Below are 16,997 nucleotides of genomic sequence, written 5' to 3'. Positions count from 1 at the left end.
GTTGCATTCTCCACTTCCACTTTTTCAAACGAACAGTAACAGCAAATTTTCAAAATATCCTTAAATTGTAAAGAGTTCAACCTTGCAAGACAGCAAATCTGTCACACAAATAAAATGTCCCATCAAGCAATATCACGCTTGTTTGTGTATGGCACTTTGAGACCAGACGACACTAGTGGGGCAACATGGACTAAAACTTTCAACAATCCACACGATTATCAAGTACATGCTCAATTTGCATATATTGAAAAGGCCCAATTGTTCTTTCATATGTGTAGGTTTTTCGGAAATTATTCATTGGGTGATAACGAAAATTCTTCAACAAGATCCCATTGCAATCCTAAACGACAATCCTAATGATCGAATCTATGGTTATATCATATCAGTGAGTGAACCCGAAGGCGAAAATTTTGAAAAGTTATTGAAATTTGCTGACGAAATAGAGGAATATCCAGAAGGTAGGTTGTGTCCAATCACTGTTGCTGATTTTGAATGATGATGCTACAATAACGATTGTTGATTTTGAATGATATCTTCATAGAATATGATCGAGCCATTGTTCAAGCCTATCCAATTTCAAAAACCGAGTATGATGAATTACAAAGAGATGCCTCTGTGCAACCTCAAATACAGCCTCAATCACCTCCCACTCCTTGTTTCGTTTATCATAGAACTTTGCAAAATATTGCTCTTAGAGAGAACAACCCAGTGCTTGAACGAATTCCATCGGGAGATTGGCTGAGAAAATAATCATGAAGTGCCTTCAGAGTAATACCTTCTCAGTTTGTCAATGTTGACCACAATGAAAATATATCCATTATCGAGATTCAGTTTTAATGTTGTTGTTATTATTGCATTTCTGTTGCAACTAACTTTGGCTGATTTGACAAATGGGTGATGAAAGAAAATATTTTTTAAATCATAAAATATTTTTGAAAAATATCTCAAAAAAATATTGCCATCACTTTTCTCATACAAACCCGCTATTCTTCTTGAAAATGTGGAGAAGTGAGAATATGGTCCTTCTTGAGATGACCATGCAAAGAGAAGCCGCTCACCAAACAGTTGAACGACTGGGAGAGTTAGGCTATGTTGAATTCAAAGATTTATCCTCTCATTTGAACGCTTTCCAGAGACAATTTGCTAACGAAGTAAAGCGTTGCGAAGAGTTGGACAGAATTATTCGTTATTTTGATGAACAAATTCTCAAATCTGAAGTTACCTTTGCAAGCGGAGACAACTTCCCAGGAGATGATGAGGAAACCAATGAGTATGGAAACATTTTGGATAGCTACGAAAAGGACTTCTCGAATTTCGAGAAGGAACTCCGTGATTTGTCTGGAAATCTCGACCAAATGATTGCCGAAAAGAACAAGGCTGAAGAGTTCAGCTACGTCATCAACTTGGCTTCTCAATTCTTCAAAGGAGATGAAGAGACCTATACTGATGATAGTGAGGCTGGAATGTTGTCTGGCTCAAGAAGTTCTAGTCTTGGCTACATGACTGGAGTTATTCCACGTGAGAAGATTCCATCATTCTTGTTGCTTATTTATCGTAGTACTCGTGGTAACGTTGTCCCAAGATTTGCTGAAATTCCAACTCCATTGTTTGACCAAAAGTCTGGTAAGATGATTGAAAAGAATGTGTTCGCAGTCTTCTTTGGTGCTTCAGCTGCTAAGGAAAAGGTCAAGAGAGTCTGTGAAGCTTTGGGTGCATCTATTCACGACTTCCCAGAACAAGACATTGCTGGTACAAAGAGATCTGTAGAACAAAAGATTGGTGAATTAGAAACCACTATTGAGAGCACCAAGTCAAGAGTTACTGACCTTTTGAGCAAGATTTCTGTTAACCTTCCAAGATGGAAAGAGAGAGTACACAAAGAGAAGGCAATTTTCCACACACTCAATCTTTTCAACTATGACATCAAGGGTTCAGTTGTTTCTATCGGTTGGTGCGCCGAGAAAAACGTTGAAAATGTGAAGAGAGAAATGGAAGAAGCAAGATTGGCCTCCAATGCTCAGGTTCCATCCATTTGCGATATTATCCAAACCAATGAAACTCCTCCAACATTCTTTGAAACCAACAGATTTACTGAGGTCTTCCAAAACATTATCAATTCGTATGGTATTCCAGATTATAAGGAAGTTAACCCTGCTGTGGCTTCTACCATCCTCTTCCCATTCCTTTTCGCTGTCATGTTTGGTGACTTTGGTCACGGTATTTTGTTGACATTGTTCAGTTTTGCCATGGTCATCTTTGAAAGAAAGCTTAAGCCAGTTGCTGAAAGCAGCGAGTTGTTTAGCATGGTGTTTGCCGGTAGATATATTCTCTTGCTCATGGGTATCTTCTCAATTTACACTGGTTTCCTCTACAATGACGGTTTGGGCTTGGCTGTTGATATTTTCAAGTCTGGATACCAATGGAATGGTCATGTTGGTGAAAAGATTGCAGATGTTACCTATCCATTCGGCGTAGATCCTGCTTGGTTCCACACATCCAACAAGCTTCTCTACTATAACTCTTTGAAGATGAAGATGGCCGTCATTTTCGGTGTAGGTCACATGTCTATTGGTCTCTTCTTTGCCTTGGCTAACATGATTCACTTTGGACATTTCCTTGACATTTTCCTTGAATTCATCCCTGAGCTTCTTATTTTATGGTCTACATTCGGTTACATGTGCTTCTTGATTATTTACAAGTGGTGTGTAAATTGGTTTGACCCTATTTATGTTGGAAAGTTTGATCCACCTCAAATTTTGCCAATGATGACTGACTTCTTCTTGAGTCCATGGAAGATGACTCAACCACCTATGTTCTACAGTGGTGGTGACGTTGAGGCTGCTAAATCTGCTCAAGCATATGCTCAAATTGGTCTGTTGTTGGTTGCTGTTATTTGTATTCCAATTCTCCTCATTCCAAAGCCAATCGTAGAGTACTGCAAGCAAAAGAGAAAGTTCAAACCAAGAAAGGCTGAAGACTCTCAAGATTCTCAGGTAGTTCACTCGGACAGTGGTTCTGAACATCATGTCGCCATTTTGGAAGGAACTGATGGTGTAGAGCACAGTCATCACAGAGACGCACAACACGAAGAAATGGAGCCATTCTCTGAATTGTTCATTAAGCAACTTATTCACACCATTGAGTATGTTTTGGGTACCGTCTCTAACACTGCTTCATATTTGCGTTTGTGGGCTTTATCTCTTGCTCACGCTCAGCTTGCCGAAGTATTCTGGCAAATGACTATTGGTTTGGCACTTAACATGTTAGAATTCAGTAAGGTTGCCGAAGACGCTGTTGTTCACAGTGGTGTTGGTCTCTTCTTTATTTTCTCAATTTGGTTTGGTATGACTATTGGTGTTTTGTTGCTCATGGAATCTTTGTCTGCTTTCTTGCACACAATCAGATTAACTTGGGTCGAATTCAACAACAAGTTCTTTAAGGGAACCGGCTCTCTCTTCCATCCATTCAGTTTTGCTACATTCGGAAAGGCTGAAGAGTAAATAAAAACCAATAATTGACGATTTCTATTATAATTTTGAGTGATTACAATGAAATTCTCTGTTGCATTCTAAATTATTGTTCAGATTTATATGTTTGGATTTGGGAGAAACGCCTGTTTCCCTACATCCATTCCTATTGGTAAGTATCATTAAATCGTAGAGCATTTGCCAAATAATTAATTTTACAATGTAAATTAATATCCTCATCACACATTTCTAAGGCATTCATATATAAGTGAATTGCATAAAGTAAGTCTCCTCTCAGTTCCACATCTCTAGCATCTCTTAATACATTCAAATACTCGTGAGGGTATTCTACCATGTCAACTTCATTTCGAGAAGTTGTTGGATTCTTGGTGGCAGGAGCATGACCTTCTCTATGGATTGGTGGTGGTGGGCTCATTATCATGGAATCGTCTTGCTCCACTGATTCCCATGATTACTGGCGTGATATGTGGTGGTTGTAGGTGAAAATAACATTTCATCTCTATCGTTGATTGGTGGCTTCAAGGGAGTAATTTGCATGGTAGGATCATTATCTTCATTGTCATACTCAATATCATCCTCATCTTCATCACATATAAATCCCTCATCATCCTCATCAGCATTCTCTTCATCATCCTCATATTCATCATCCTCATCATCTTCAGCGATATCATCCATGTACAATGATTTCGTATTGTACTGTTCATTGTCATCACGATAAATTGGATATTCATCATCAGCAGATGAACCGTCTTGGTTAGTATTAAGGCTTGTACAAGTTTTTGAATCCTCGACTGCCTTAACCGCATCCAATACTCGTTCTTCCTCATCATCCGATGGTTCATAATTCTCATCTTCTTCATCAATGAGTCCAAAGAAGGAAGAAAGTCTTCGTTGAATCTTTTCAAACGAAGAAGGCGCAGTACTCTTGTCATCACCAACAGTATCATCCGATGTTTCATTCATAGACATTGATTTCGGAATGATTGGAGGAGATAAGGAAGGACTCATCAACATGCAATCATCATCATCATCTTGATGATTATCATTCATTGTAGTGGTCGGAGAAGGACTCAGCTCATATCCCTCCTCCTCATCCAGCTCAATCGTCTTGGGCCATTTCTTGTTTCGCAAATTCGATGGAGGAGTTGAGAATATTTTTCCATGGTTTGAAATTGTTTTTGTCCTTTTGGAATCTGTGAGTGGATTCCGTAATCCAAGAGTATTGTTATTATTGTTTGGTTTGATTTTAGGAATGTCATGTGATGGTTGAACGAGAGGATCAAGTTCTGAATCAAAGAGAGTGACAAGTTCATGTAATTCTTGTTGAGATTTTCCAATTTTGAAATTTTGCCATTCCTTCTCTAGTTGAAGAGGTGTGAAGGAGGATTTCACATAAAGTTGTGTGTTGATCGCTTGATTCTCCTTAGATAAAAAGAAATCTTGTAATATTTGTTTCCAATTTCCATTCTCGCCATAAATACGAACACCCTTAATCAATTGTTTGCATTGTTCATTGGTTAATTTGGTGGTATTCATTCTGTGGAGAATAAGGTCATTTCGACTCGAATTTGAATAAATATTTTCCTTTTCTGATGATGGAATCGAAAATTCAGAAGGTGGTGGAGAACGTCCTGCCACTTTTGTGGAATTCCAGTCTTTAGATGAAGAAGGTCGTGCTTCATCATCAAAAAGTGTTCTGTGTTTTGATCGATGATTCTTGGTTGGAATTGCTGCTGATTTTGAAGAGAGTTTTGAAGACGAATCATCATAGAGAGCTCTTGTAGAATCATCAGCAAGCAAGGATATCTGTATTTCGTCATCAGCTCCATATTGAACGTCATCTGCTTGTTTTGAATATAACAAGTCATGGTTACTAAATCCAGTTATGATGTGTTTGTTTTGTCTCTTCACAGTTTCAACATGTTGTTTGAGTTTTTCGCTGTAATGATTATTGGCTGCTTTGTGGATGGATTCCAATTGTAATTGAGTTTCAGAAACGTTTGGATTTTGAGGAAGTGAAAAGAGTTCTCTCAATTCTGAATGTGTGAAATAACGATATTGATTTTCTTTTTCAGTGGTGGTAGATCTGAAAAGAGCATCTTTGAACACTTGTTTTCTGTAAACCTTTTCCTCAATGGTCGAGCAAGAAATTAATCGATAAATGACAACGTCCTTCAATTGTCCAATACGATAGCATCGATCTGCTGCTTGATTGTCATTACAGGGATTCCAACTTGGATCAAAAATAATTACTCTTGTTGCTGTCATTGTGAAAATTCAATCATGGTTGGTTTTTCAGGTCAATGTCCAATGTAGATGTTTTAACAATAACGAGCTCATAAATTTGATCTTTGTAAAACATACCTGCAGTGAGTGTCAATCCAACACTTCCAGTCTGGGAAGTCAGTAAAAAGCAAAAGTAAGGAGAATTTGAAGCATTGTAAGCATCTACACGGCGTTGTCTTTCCTTAGGGCTGTTAATACTTCCATCAATTCTCGTATATGAAATTTTGATGAATTTTAACATGGACGCGATCATGTCTAACATTTTAGTGCTTTGACTAAATATGAGGCACTTTTCTTTTTCCTTATACAATTGCTCAACCAATGATTTGAGAAACATCATTTTTCCACTCATGGAGATCATTTCTTGAATACTCATTGATTTTCTTTCGTTGTTTGGAAGTAAATCAGGGTGTGAGCAAATTTGTTTTAAAATGGTAATGGCTTATATTATCGTGAATTGGAAAGATCTTAAGAAACGATCACTGGTAATATTGCTACTTACCTGCTAATGGTGATGTGGATCGATTAATGACATCGTTCACATCATCACTCTTTAGAAAATCTCTATAAAGCTGAAGTTGATAATCTGTGGATTTGATCCATACCACTAGATCATTCTTCTTTCCAATTCTCTTCTCTTGTTGAGACAATATTGAAGAACTGAGGGTCGAAGATGTCAAAGATGCTCTTGTTGAATTAGAGTTCGTCGCCTGCTCTTGAGGATTAATTCCCAACACTTGTGACTTCTCTCTTCTCAGCAAGTGTGGTCCAATCAACTCTCTGAAACGTTTTAAAATTTCAATTCCTAACTTTTTCTCAAAGCTTGTCGCATCTTTTTCATTCGCTCTTAAAATCTTCTTTTCAAATTCTTCTTTAAACGTTGCTCGGTTTCCCAGAAGACTTCCCTTAAATATCCAATCTAAGAGAGCGTGCATTTCGAGAAGATTGTTTTGAACAGGTGTTCCTGAAATGACATATCGGCACATAGTTGTTGGAAGTTGATGCAAACATTTGGAGAGGAGAGTGTTTGGATTTTTGAGTTTGTGACCTTCATCGAGAAAGATGTAATCAAACTCATATTTCTTATCTACAAACTGCTCTACAAATAATTTAATTTGTGATGAAATCGTTCCCTGGTTTGTTCAAAGTACATTTACATTTGTATAAATTGCAACCCACATTAAACAGAAAATTGCTGTGAATCATTCCACTTACATAGGTCGTTAATAAAACTCCACCTTCCTCTCTGAATTGTGAGAGAATATCCAATCGCTGTTTCTTTGCCAAGGAATGAAAAATGAAAATGTTAAAGTCACCTTCACTCCACTTGGTAAATTCTTTTCTCCAATTTTCAATCAAGCTTACAGGCATTGCAATCATGACATATTTTACACTATTTCCAGCAAAAAGACCAGATATAAACGCAATCGTCGTTGCTGTTTTACCTAACCCCTGTTTTGATGTTTCGTTTACGAATGTCATTGTCAATGGAGAGGTAAGCATGTTCATACTTACCATGTCATCTGCCAAAATACCTCCTTGGATCTTATTTTGAATAGACTTGTGCTTGTTCCAATACCACAAAATTGCCTCTCTCTGATAGTCATAAAGTTTATCATAAATTGAGGCTGGAATTTTAAAAGGTATTCTTCGTTCTTGCTTTGCCTTTTGATCCATAAGTAGATAGATATCTGCCTTTGTGTCAAAAATAAACCCATTGTCAAGCTTTTTGAATCGCTTCTTCACTCTTCCTGATTGTGGAGATTGCATCACAGAAGAATCTATGAATGAAGACTCTATTTCCGTATTGGCAATATTTGTTGGATGAGGAGATGCAATTCCCTTGTTCAAGTTTTGCAATATATTATTTCCCATAACGTTTGGAGCAATGTTAGTAATTGAAGAGTTTTCTTCAGGGTTTAAGGTAGCAGTGTCGACATTGTTACTTGTCGCATAGGATGTCGAAGAAGGTCTATGTTGAGAATTATTGTCACCAAGCATACTTTTGTACTTTTGAATTTTTCCCAGCAGTTTGCTGTCAACACTAAATAAAGAATAAGCCTCTTCATACATGTGTAAAAACAAAGAAGGGTGTTCTTTTTTCTTTTCCAAATCTCTGGCGGCTCTAATGAGAGTATTATATCGCTTTTTTCTATCCTTCTCTGACTCGAGTTTAATGGTTGATTGTTGATAATTATTGTTGGCGTTGACAGAGAGTTGTTGTGATGCATCAACTTGTGGCTGGCCAATATGTGAAACAGATGAATTGGTTGTTTCAAGTTGTTGCTGTTGTTCATGGATTGATAATCGCTTTAATTTTGTTGCGATAGAGCTACCATGTGAAGAGGAGGTAAGACTCTCCGATTTGATCCATGCGTTATAATTAATGTTGACATGATTATTGGTGGAGACGGAGGGAGGTATAATGCTTGATGACTTATTGAATTTTGAAAATATATTCTCTTCTTCATCCGACTCGTCGGCAACCACCCTTTTGCTTTTCATGATTTTTTTTCTGTTAAGAAATTTGAAAGGCGGCAACTTTGGAGCAAGAAGCCTGAAACAAAAAAATGTAAGTATATATTTTGAGATGAGATTGATCATTATGAGTGTTTAATGTTGTGGGCAACGGATGGATCCGATACGATTGGTAATGACTCTATTTGATGATGCAAAATGATCTTAATGACCTTCAACGAAAAGGGGATTTAACGAACTGTTGCCCTCCGATAAGATTAAATGGTTATTGGAAGGAAAAGGATTAGATTATAAAATAGAACAAAATATGGAGATGGCAGCCGAAATTATTGAAAAAGAAGTGGCAAAGTATGAAATGATTCAAGATAAGATGAGGAAAGATAAAATAGCGACTCAAACCGACGATGAAAACGAAAAGATGCAAAGAGAAATGAAAAGTTCGATGCTTCTCATGGCCATGTACAATTTAGAAGAAAAGATGAAGGAAAGAAAGAACCAATGATCCATGAATCAACAACTTATCTAAAACACCTACTTTCGATCTACCTCACCACGCATTGTAAACTATAGTTATTGGTTGACTAAATTTTTTTAAAAATTTGTCGAAAAAAAATAGCCACAACATCATCCCCCATTAACCATGGTTACTTCAACACAAACAGCAACTCAAACCAAGCGTAAGGGAGTCAATTTCCAAGGAAAGAGAAAGGAAAGCAGACTTTGGGTCAGAGCTCGCGTCTTGGGTTTCAAGAGATCAAAGGTTAGACAATACGAAAATACCAGTCTCCTCCAACTCGAAGGTGTCACCAGTTCAAAGGCTGCTCAATTCTACGTCGGAAAGAGAGTTGCTTACCTCTATAAGGGTGAAAACTCTTTGACCTCTGGTTCAAACACATACAAGGGATACAGAGTTGTTTGGGGTAAGATCACCAGACCACACGGAAACTCTGGTGCTGTCAGAGCTAAATTCAACCCACAATTGCCAACAACTGCTATTGCTCAAACTGTGAGAGTTTTCCTCTTCCCTTCAAACATCTAAACTCAATAAAAATTAAATTCATCATAAAGATTAATGTGTGTAAAGAAAGAGAACTTTGAATATGTCCTGTCTCAGTCGGAGTGAGTTGGTATTGCTGCTTTTTTCTCAAACAAAAAAATGTCGTCATCGGATCAACCAACATCAAAAGAAGACTTGCAAGAATTTCTTGATTCCCTCCAAGATTTCAATCCAGCGGTAGGTGTTATCCGAATAATAACTTTTGGGTTTATTCTAATTCACATGTTCTATATCTTGATCCAAAAACACATAGATTCCGGATGAAATCATTGCCTATTACTTACAGCAAAGCGGGTTTAAAACAACAGACAAGCGAATTCTTCGATTGGTTTCGCTATCAGCATATAAATTTCTTTCGGAAATATGTAAAGAGTCTCATCTATTTTGCACAAGACGAACACCAAAACAACAAGGAAAAGAACCCCGATATGTTCTAGCAACAGAAGATTTGGCTCAATCTTTGAAAGATTACGGCATTGAGATCCACAAACCTGAATACTTTTCCGATAATTTAGTGAATGAACAGATCCAAACACGATCATCAGCTGCTTCATCATTATCGTCAGGATCTTCACTTCAACCTTCTGGACAGCCTGGTTCTTCGAATGCTCCCTCTAATGACTAGATGACTCTATTTTGAAACAAAATACATGAACAGCTAAGAGATTGTTTATTATCTAACCTCATATTCTTATTATTTGTATTTATTTTTTGTAATTAATAACGCTGAAAATATTTTGTCGAGATACAACGCATTCGTGAAGAACCGCCAAAAAAATGTTATGGCAAGACATTACAGCCGAACAGATACAATCCGTACTTTCTGATGTATCGAATGTTGAGGACTTGAAACAGTAAGTTTTTCCATGGCGTCATCAATATCAAGAGTTGCTTGAATGGAAATAAATCTTGTTTTTGCCAAAATGATACACATTCGTTCGGAATGCATCTTCGCCTACTATTAAAATAATTGACGTATTCTGAAATTATAAGGAATATGAATGAAGTTTTGGATTTGTATGAGCTCTATCCGAACTTATCCGTAAAACAATATGAAATTCTTTCGGATTTATTCATGCATACGATCATGTTCTGTATGAGAAATAGGTTTACTCTCGAGAAGATTTCTGCCTTATTTACCATTGTAAAGGAAATTCATAAGGATACGTCGAACAATGATATTTCTCTGTACGACAGTTTTGTTCATTTCAAACAGCTCGTCACAAAATATAGTGTACATAGACCTCCCTTCAGCATTGAGGTGTTTCATGTCGACGACGTGAAGAAAATTTCAGAATATGTCTATAACACGTAAGTATATGATATGTGTGTGACGGACGAATTCAAACAATTCTTCAGATTTTACCGTCACTACAAAATGTATCAATATGTTTTTTGCCCAAAGCAAACAGCTTCCGTCACTATTGTACCTTCTCCATCACAATTAATTCTCCCAAAACCATTCGAGATGCTTGGTTTGGGAAAAGCTATGACTCAGCAAGAATTCCAAGAAAAGAAGCAACAACAACAGTTGGCTGATGACACGAAAGCAAAACAAAATACTACAACTCCTCAAGCTACTCCTCGAGTTGAGAACAATGGTAAATCTATTTCACCTCCACTTCCTACAGAGCAAATTTCACGATGACAGAACAACCAATAGCAAAAGAAGAAGCACCACAATCTGAGACATCACAAAAGAAACAACCTCCACATCCTCAAATTCTCAAACAATTGGAACCTATCAAAAAAGAAATTGAGGAAATGACTCAAAACAGAATTTCAGAACTCGAATCCAGAATATCTGAGTTGGAGCAAATGGTCGCAGAAAAGAAGCCTCTAAGGCACCAGTCAAACGATAAAACCTTTCATTAAGATTGTTTCTTTGACTCGAGAGGAAATGTCACGCTAAAAATAAAATTTAAAGTCAAATTTTTCAATTTTAAAAAAATGGAAGAAGTGGAACCAGTGAGTCATTTGCTTGTCTTGGCAGAGAAGAAATTCCTATTGGGTAATGATTTCCCTAAGGTAAACAAGAATGCTCTCGTTCAGGAAATATTGGATATTGTCAAAGAGAAGGGTATGTTTTTTTGTATTTTTGATCACCCACGGAATGAAAATGTATGAAACGATGATGATCGGACCTGATACACTGCACCACAACCAACAACAATCATTAATCTTGCAATATTATTGCTAATAATTCCATAATCTTCTTCAAATTTGGATGATGTTTGGACTGAATGGCACATTTTTGCTCTTTCGAAATTGTGTGCTGCTGAACCATGACGAATCGGACCAATGTTATATACTCGAACAGAAATGGGACCTTACTATGAAAATGTACTCGTTCAACAACTTCCTGACTATTTCAAAGCCGATCAAACATTTATTAACTCGTTGAGAGAATCTAATCAAAAGAAAATCCAAGAATTAAACGAAAAAATCGAAGATGCTCAGAAAAATCTTGGTGAAAATGAAGTAAGAGAAGCTTTACTTACCAAGGCACAATATTACTATTCTATTGGAGACAAGGAAAATACTCTTTCTGCATACAGAGAAACAGAAACTAAAACTGTTGCTTTGGGACAAAAACTTGACATTTTGTTTGCACTTCTTCGTGTTGGATTTGCATTTGATGACAAGGACATTGTGAAGAGAAATCTTGAAAGAGCTAACAGTATGATTGTTGAAGGTGGAGATTGGGAAAGAAGAAATCGATTGAAGGTCTATGAAGGTGTTCATCTTATGACTATTAGAAACTTTGCAAAGGCAGCAAAACTTTTCTTGGATTCAATTTCTACCTTCTCATCAAGTGAAATTATGACATTTGAACAATTTATTTTCTACTCAATTGTAGTCTGCACATTCTCACTTGGTAGACCTGAGATGAAGAAGAATATTTTGGAATCTTCTGATGTGTTATCAGTTATTCACAAACTGCCAATTGCTGAAAAGTTTGTGAACTCCTTCTATAACTGCCAGTACAATTTGTTTTTGGTGTCACTTGTGGATTTGATGGACAACCAATTGATCAAGGATCGTTACTTATCCAAACATGTCCGTTATTTCTCAAGAGAAATGAGAGTGCGTGCATACTCACAATTCTTGCAAGCGTACAAGAGTGTGACATTAGAGGCGATGGCAGAACAATTCGGATTGAGTGCCGAATTCTTGGACAATGAGCTTTCAAGATTCATTTCTGCAGATAAATTGAACGCCAAAATTGATAAGGTTACTGGTGTGATTGAATCAAGCCGAACTGACGAGAAAAATGCACTGTATCAACAAACCATCAAGCAAGGTGACCACTTATTGAACAGAATTCAAAAGTTGTCAAAAGTGATTGAAATGTAATCAACTGCTATCATTTGATTTTCCGTGAATTAAAAAATTGTAAAAACTCAATATTTATGTACATGAGAATATGGTGAGGTTGTCTTATTTTCTCTTTCTTTTGAGGTTGCTTGCATCTTCTGGCTCGTTGTATTCAGTTGTGAGAGTGTGGGTGTTTGTACTTTCTGTTTCAACAGCAGCAAGAGATTTTTGGGTTGTGGGCAGCACTCCTCGAAAACCAGCTTTGGTAATTCTGAAAGGAATCGTTCGTTCTTTCCCAGATGGGCCCTTTACAATTCGAGCTACTCTGTTGGAATTTACAAATTCTAAGAAAATGCTGCAGGTTACATGGTTAATCCACAAATGATTGAGTGAGGGAGCAAAATAGTGTACATTTCTCGAGGAATCATCCTTCTTCACAAACTTGGTTGTCACTTGATTAGTTGTTACAACGGCCAAATCAAAATCTTTAGCAAGAGAACTCAAGGATGGCCCAATGGATTTCTTGAGTTCATCTTTCATGGTATCATCAGAGCTTGATTTCCTCAAATGGAAAGCAATACTATCAACGACAACCAACTTGACTTTGTTTCTCCATTTGAGAATTTCTGGAAGAACTAGTATCAATCCAACAAATTCACTCAAAGTCACCGCTCGATAGTAATAAATTCCTCCTAATATCTTTTCTACGTTAAAATCTTTAAGAGCTTCCATCATGGCATCTTTTTTCGTAATATCTTTGTCTCCTTGTCTGGATGCAATTCCATGTAAGTGACTCACAAAACCTTCAGCAATTTCTTTCGTTCTCTCAATAGTAAAACTTCCTTCAGTATCGATATATAGACATTCACCACCAATACCACCAAATATTGCTGGCATCTGAACATCGACTGCTAGTTGAATTGCTATTTGAGTTTTACCAATTCCTGGTACTCCACATATATCAGTTATTACACCAGTTCTTACTCCATATCCTCCTAGTGCATCGTCTAGATCTTTGCAAAAAGTTTTGATACATCTTGTCGGATCACATTCTCGTTCCAGCAACGCTAATGTCGATAAATGTTGAGAAAGTAATCCCGAAGTTGATGATGAGGGTAACATGGCTGATGTGTTGTTGCTACCTCCTGCCAAATCTTGTGCGGCCTTCGTGGTCATCTTGTTTTGTAATAATAATTTATTTCTTATCAAAGAAGCATCTCCTTTCACATATTTCATAATTTTACTACAAGTGTCCATGGGCTCTCCGATATAACTGGACAACTCTGAGAGCTTCATTGATTTTATACTTTTCATTGTAAGATGCTTTTCTTTCAGTTTTGCAATGACCGATGGAGCTACGTCCTCGACATCAAGTAAATAGTCATCATCTTCCGATGGATGAAAAGCCGAGTGGAAGGCTTGTTGCATTTTTTTTAATAAAAATACATTTGAAATAAAAACTTCCAGTTGATTGCAGAATTCGAAAAACTTGATGTTGCTTTGCCTTAGCTCAAACGAATTGTTTAATTTGATGATTCAAATGAAACACACAAGTCACTGAAGAAACATGAATATTTTACAACAAGAAAATCTTAACATCTAAAAAAGGCAAATAAATACTGATCATCAAGCAACTTTGAAAATTATTGAGTGAATACCCACTACTACTCATTCTTCCTTCTTTTTTCTGTATTTTTGTTCTTCTTCTTTCACGTACTGCACGACCTTGTCTGGATCTCCGATTTGTGCCCACAACTGTTTCACGTCATAACGATCACCAATATAAATTCCGAGACCCAAACCAACCACGAAAGAGAAGAAACGAGACATTTTTTAATGTATTGTTGTTTTGCTGTGGATGATCGTAACACCAAGTAAAAAATGTTCTTTTTAGTTCTCAAATACAAGAAGAAGGGAATGAAGACCAAAAATGTGATGGAGTGCACACTATTGCTAATTTTGATACCAACATTGATAATAACAGTCGGAGTAGGAGGAATTGCATTAGTATCGAAATTATTGTTGGACACGACAGTGATGGTGCAGGGTCAAAGTGATGATTCAACGTTTTCACGGAATCGGATTCAATTTGAAATTGATGAACACGGTCATATGAAAACAGTAGAACAAGACCAACAACAACAGTACAATCAATATTCTTCACCTTTGAAATCAGAAAACCATGTAAAAGTGAGAGCAGTCTTACATCCAGGTCAAGAAATACTCTCGGAGAGAATATATTTTCATCGTGATGACTATTGGCAAGGTGAAGATGTACTTTATGAACTGAACGGCTTACACTCACATCGAAAGTATGAAGTACGAGTTTCCTATCCTGCCTATTGTCCTGCTGTGTTCTCTCTCAAAATCATCCATACCTTATCGGAACTACTCCATCACCCTTCTCTTCCACCTCAAAGACGTCGTTTACTGAATATTGAGAAGATGACCTTTGAAGAACCACCATCATCATCAACTGAGGACTTTCTCCATAAGAGATTTCTCATCATTCATGCAGAGCGAGAAGCTCCCTCCTTCCAGAGTTCCATTCAGCAATCACCCATCCTCTTTAATCTAGGTAAGTTATGTCGAATTATTGTGGAAATTTCTCATAATTGGGAATGGATCAACAACAATAGCTCTCGAGGAATTAAAGATGGGTTTCCTTCCCAATGGTTCTCTAACATTAGGATTGTTGGTGTTGACAACTTTGGTGCTTGTTGGTGTCAGTCTGAATTATTTTGGCGCCTTATTTCAACCAACACTTGGAGAACCATGAGCCCGCCAAAATAATTCGTTACCAAAATCAAACTTTAAAAAAAATGAAGAAATTTGGTTCTAGCCAAAATTTGAATACAACCATGGTCGGATCAAACAATACCGGGTCGGCTGCTAGCTATAACATTCCAACTGTGAACATTCCGACTCTTCTGGCATCCTTGGGAGAAATGGGAGTCCCGTCATTGAGTACTGAAGATTTAAATAATCCTTCTCCAGAGGTGGCTTGTAAAATACTCGGAAGCTGTATGGAAAAGTTATTGGATACATCCACGAACGAGATAAGAACACGAAACAAGGAATATTTAAATAGCCCTGATGCACCTGTACAAATCCGAGAAAATCCTGAGGCGTATTCTCATGCTGCTGAATTTATTGAATTATTTAAGAAAATGTAAGTTGATAGAGATGTACTTGATTGGTATTTACTTGAATGATTGATGATCATATTCAACACGTATAATATTGGTACTATGAAATTGGTTGGCATTGGATGACCAACATTTTGTTGCCTTTTTCTCTCTCGCTACTGATAGACAAAAAGTTTTGATTACGGCAAGACTTCATGATTTTTCTATCACAGATATTGTCAAGCCAAACTCTAAGCGGTTTAGGTTGGCATTATTTGCATTCCTCAATTTAGCAAAGTTTAGAGAAGAAATTATTGATTCATACAATGAAATTATAACAGAATTTGACACACTCGAGGCAGAAAAAGAAGAATTACGATTACATGTAGAGAAAGACAACAATGCACTTCAATCCTATCTCGAAGAAGAACGATCTAACGAATCTAATTTGAAGATACTGGCAGAAAAAGTCAGAGCCATGACACAAGCCATACAAGAAATTAGTGTCAAAGATATTGAGATACAGAACAACATACAAATCGTTCAGTCAGAGAATGAAAATTTGACCAAGCAATTGGAAGGAGCAGAACAACATTTAGAAGCTCTGACAAAAGAAAACAAAACTTTGAAATCACAAATCGTCTCAAACCCTGAAGAGCTCAAAAAGAAAATATTGGTCTTACGAAGATGTATTCAAACAACAACAGACGAGTTACGAGAATTAGAGGAACAATTGCAATCTCTCACGGTTGATCATATTAAGAACGCAGAAGAACTCATTAAGATTCTGTCTAAGTCTATTGTATTAAGCGAGCAAGTAGAAGAATTCAAGAACAAAAAAAAGGACATTGGAAAAATCATTAAGGGCAAACAGGAGACTATTGAAAACATGGAGACCGAGATTGTTGAAGTTGAGAATATGAAAAAGCAGAAAGAGAAACAAATCACCAATCTCTCAGAAAGGATTGAAAAGATGCAACAACAACACCTTGAAAAGATCGCTCGAGCTGAAACTATGATCATTGATGCTCAGAAAGAGAAGGAGCAATGGAACTTTTATGTAGAGAATATAAGGACAAGGCTGAGAGCAACAAGAAAAGACTCGAAGAGCTCAGAAGAATGCAAGCTCAAAGGAGACAAAGTCACCAACAACAAATTCTTCAACTCAACTCACATCTTTGCAATGATATTATTCAAGGAATTGACTCCTATCACATGAAGGCTGTGTCTTCATTAAAACAA

General features: G+C 36.9%; 10 protein-coding genes across 10 annotated transcripts; 8 read left to right on the top strand and 2 right to left on the bottom strand.

Annotated features, from left to right (window-relative positions):
• Window positions 1–114: 114 nt before the first annotated feature.
• Window positions 115–750, top strand: C9374_000086 (uncharacterized protein; the record flags this gene model as incomplete). Its single annotated transcript, XM_044698693.1, has 3 exons — window positions 115–274; window positions 327–458; window positions 542–750. The coding sequence occupies 3 exons, from the start codon at window positions 115–117 to the stop codon at window positions 748–750; spliced, it is 501 nt and encodes a 166-aa protein (XP_044552639.1).
• A 248-nt stretch (window positions 751–998) lies between these two features.
• On the top strand, window positions 999–3,500 carry C9374_000085 (uncharacterized protein; the record flags this gene model as incomplete). Its single annotated transcript, XM_044698582.1, has 1 exon — window positions 999–3,500. The coding sequence occupies one exon, from the start codon at window positions 999–1,001 to the stop codon at window positions 3,498–3,500; it is 2,502 nt and encodes an 833-aa protein (XP_044552638.1).
• A 133-nt stretch (window positions 3,501–3,633) lies between these two features.
• C9374_000084 (uncharacterized protein) lies at window positions 3,634–8,279 on the bottom strand (the record flags this gene model as incomplete). Its single annotated transcript, XM_044698471.1, has 6 exons — window positions 3,634–3,877; window positions 3,928–5,749; window positions 5,853–6,215; window positions 6,277–6,907; window positions 6,990–7,226; window positions 7,290–8,279. The coding sequence occupies 6 exons, from the start codon at window positions 8,277–8,279 to the stop codon at window positions 3,634–3,636; spliced, it is 4,287 nt and encodes a 1,428-aa protein (XP_044552637.1).
• Window positions 8,280–8,892: 613 nt separating this feature from the next.
• C9374_000083 (uncharacterized protein) lies at window positions 8,893–9,291 on the top strand (the record flags this gene model as incomplete). Its single annotated transcript, XM_044698360.1, has 1 exon — window positions 8,893–9,291. The coding sequence occupies one exon, from the start codon at window positions 8,893–8,895 to the stop codon at window positions 9,289–9,291; it is 399 nt and encodes a 132-aa protein (XP_044552636.1).
• A 117-nt stretch (window positions 9,292–9,408) lies between these two features.
• C9374_000082 (uncharacterized protein) lies at window positions 9,409–9,934 on the top strand (the record flags this gene model as incomplete). Its single annotated transcript, XM_044698249.1, has 2 exons — window positions 9,409–9,486; window positions 9,563–9,934. The coding sequence occupies 2 exons, from the start codon at window positions 9,409–9,411 to the stop codon at window positions 9,932–9,934; spliced, it is 450 nt and encodes a 149-aa protein (XP_044552635.1).
• Window positions 9,935–10,086: 152 nt separating this feature from the next.
• On the top strand, window positions 10,087–11,184 carry C9374_000081 (uncharacterized protein; the record flags this gene model as incomplete). Its single annotated transcript, XM_044698138.1, has 4 exons — window positions 10,087–10,163; window positions 10,303–10,620; window positions 10,669–10,910; window positions 10,961–11,184. 4 exons carry the CDS (start codon window positions 10,087–10,089, stop codon window positions 11,182–11,184), a joined length of 861 nt encoding a protein of 286 aa, XP_044552634.1.
• A 75-nt stretch (window positions 11,185–11,259) lies between these two features.
• On the top strand, window positions 11,260–12,666 carry C9374_000080 (uncharacterized protein; the record flags this gene model as incomplete). The annotated part of the gene is made up of 2 exons (XM_044698027.1): window positions 11,260–11,389; window positions 11,630–12,666. The coding sequence occupies 2 exons, from the start codon at window positions 11,260–11,262 to the stop codon at window positions 12,664–12,666; spliced, it is 1,167 nt and encodes a 388-aa protein (XP_044552633.1).
• Window positions 12,667–12,750: 84 nt separating this feature from the next.
• On the bottom strand, window positions 12,751–14,055 carry C9374_000079 (uncharacterized protein; the record flags this gene model as incomplete). The annotated part of the gene is made up of 1 exon (XM_044697915.1): window positions 12,751–14,055. The coding sequence occupies one exon, from the start codon at window positions 14,053–14,055 to the stop codon at window positions 12,751–12,753; it is 1,305 nt and encodes a 434-aa protein (XP_044552632.1).
• A 453-nt stretch (window positions 14,056–14,508) lies between these two features.
• Window positions 14,509–15,406, top strand: C9374_000078 (uncharacterized protein; the record flags this gene model as incomplete). The annotated part of the gene is made up of 2 exons (XM_044697804.1): window positions 14,509–15,205; window positions 15,267–15,406. 2 exons carry the CDS (start codon window positions 14,509–14,511, stop codon window positions 15,404–15,406), a joined length of 837 nt encoding a protein of 278 aa, XP_044552631.1.
• A 43-nt stretch (window positions 15,407–15,449) lies between these two features.
• C9374_000077 (uncharacterized protein) lies at window positions 15,450–16,974 on the top strand (the record flags this gene model as incomplete). Its single annotated transcript, XM_044697693.1, has 2 exons — window positions 15,450–15,799; window positions 15,942–16,974. The coding sequence occupies 2 exons, from the start codon at window positions 15,450–15,452 to the stop codon at window positions 16,972–16,974; spliced, it is 1,383 nt and encodes a 460-aa protein (XP_044552630.1).
• Between the last annotated feature and the right edge of the window lie 23 nt (window positions 16,975–16,997).

Source organism: Naegleria lovaniensis (assembly GCF_003324165.1).
Source record: "Naegleria lovaniensis strain ATCC 30569 chromosome Unknown tig009, whole genome shotgun sequence".
NCBI classification, from domain to species: domain Eukaryota; phylum Heterolobosea; class Eutetramitea; order Acrasida; family Naegleriidae; genus Naegleria; species Naegleria lovaniensis.
The sequence above is the reverse complement of the archived record's forward strand: the minus strand, read 5'-3'. Positions and strand labels throughout refer to the sequence as shown.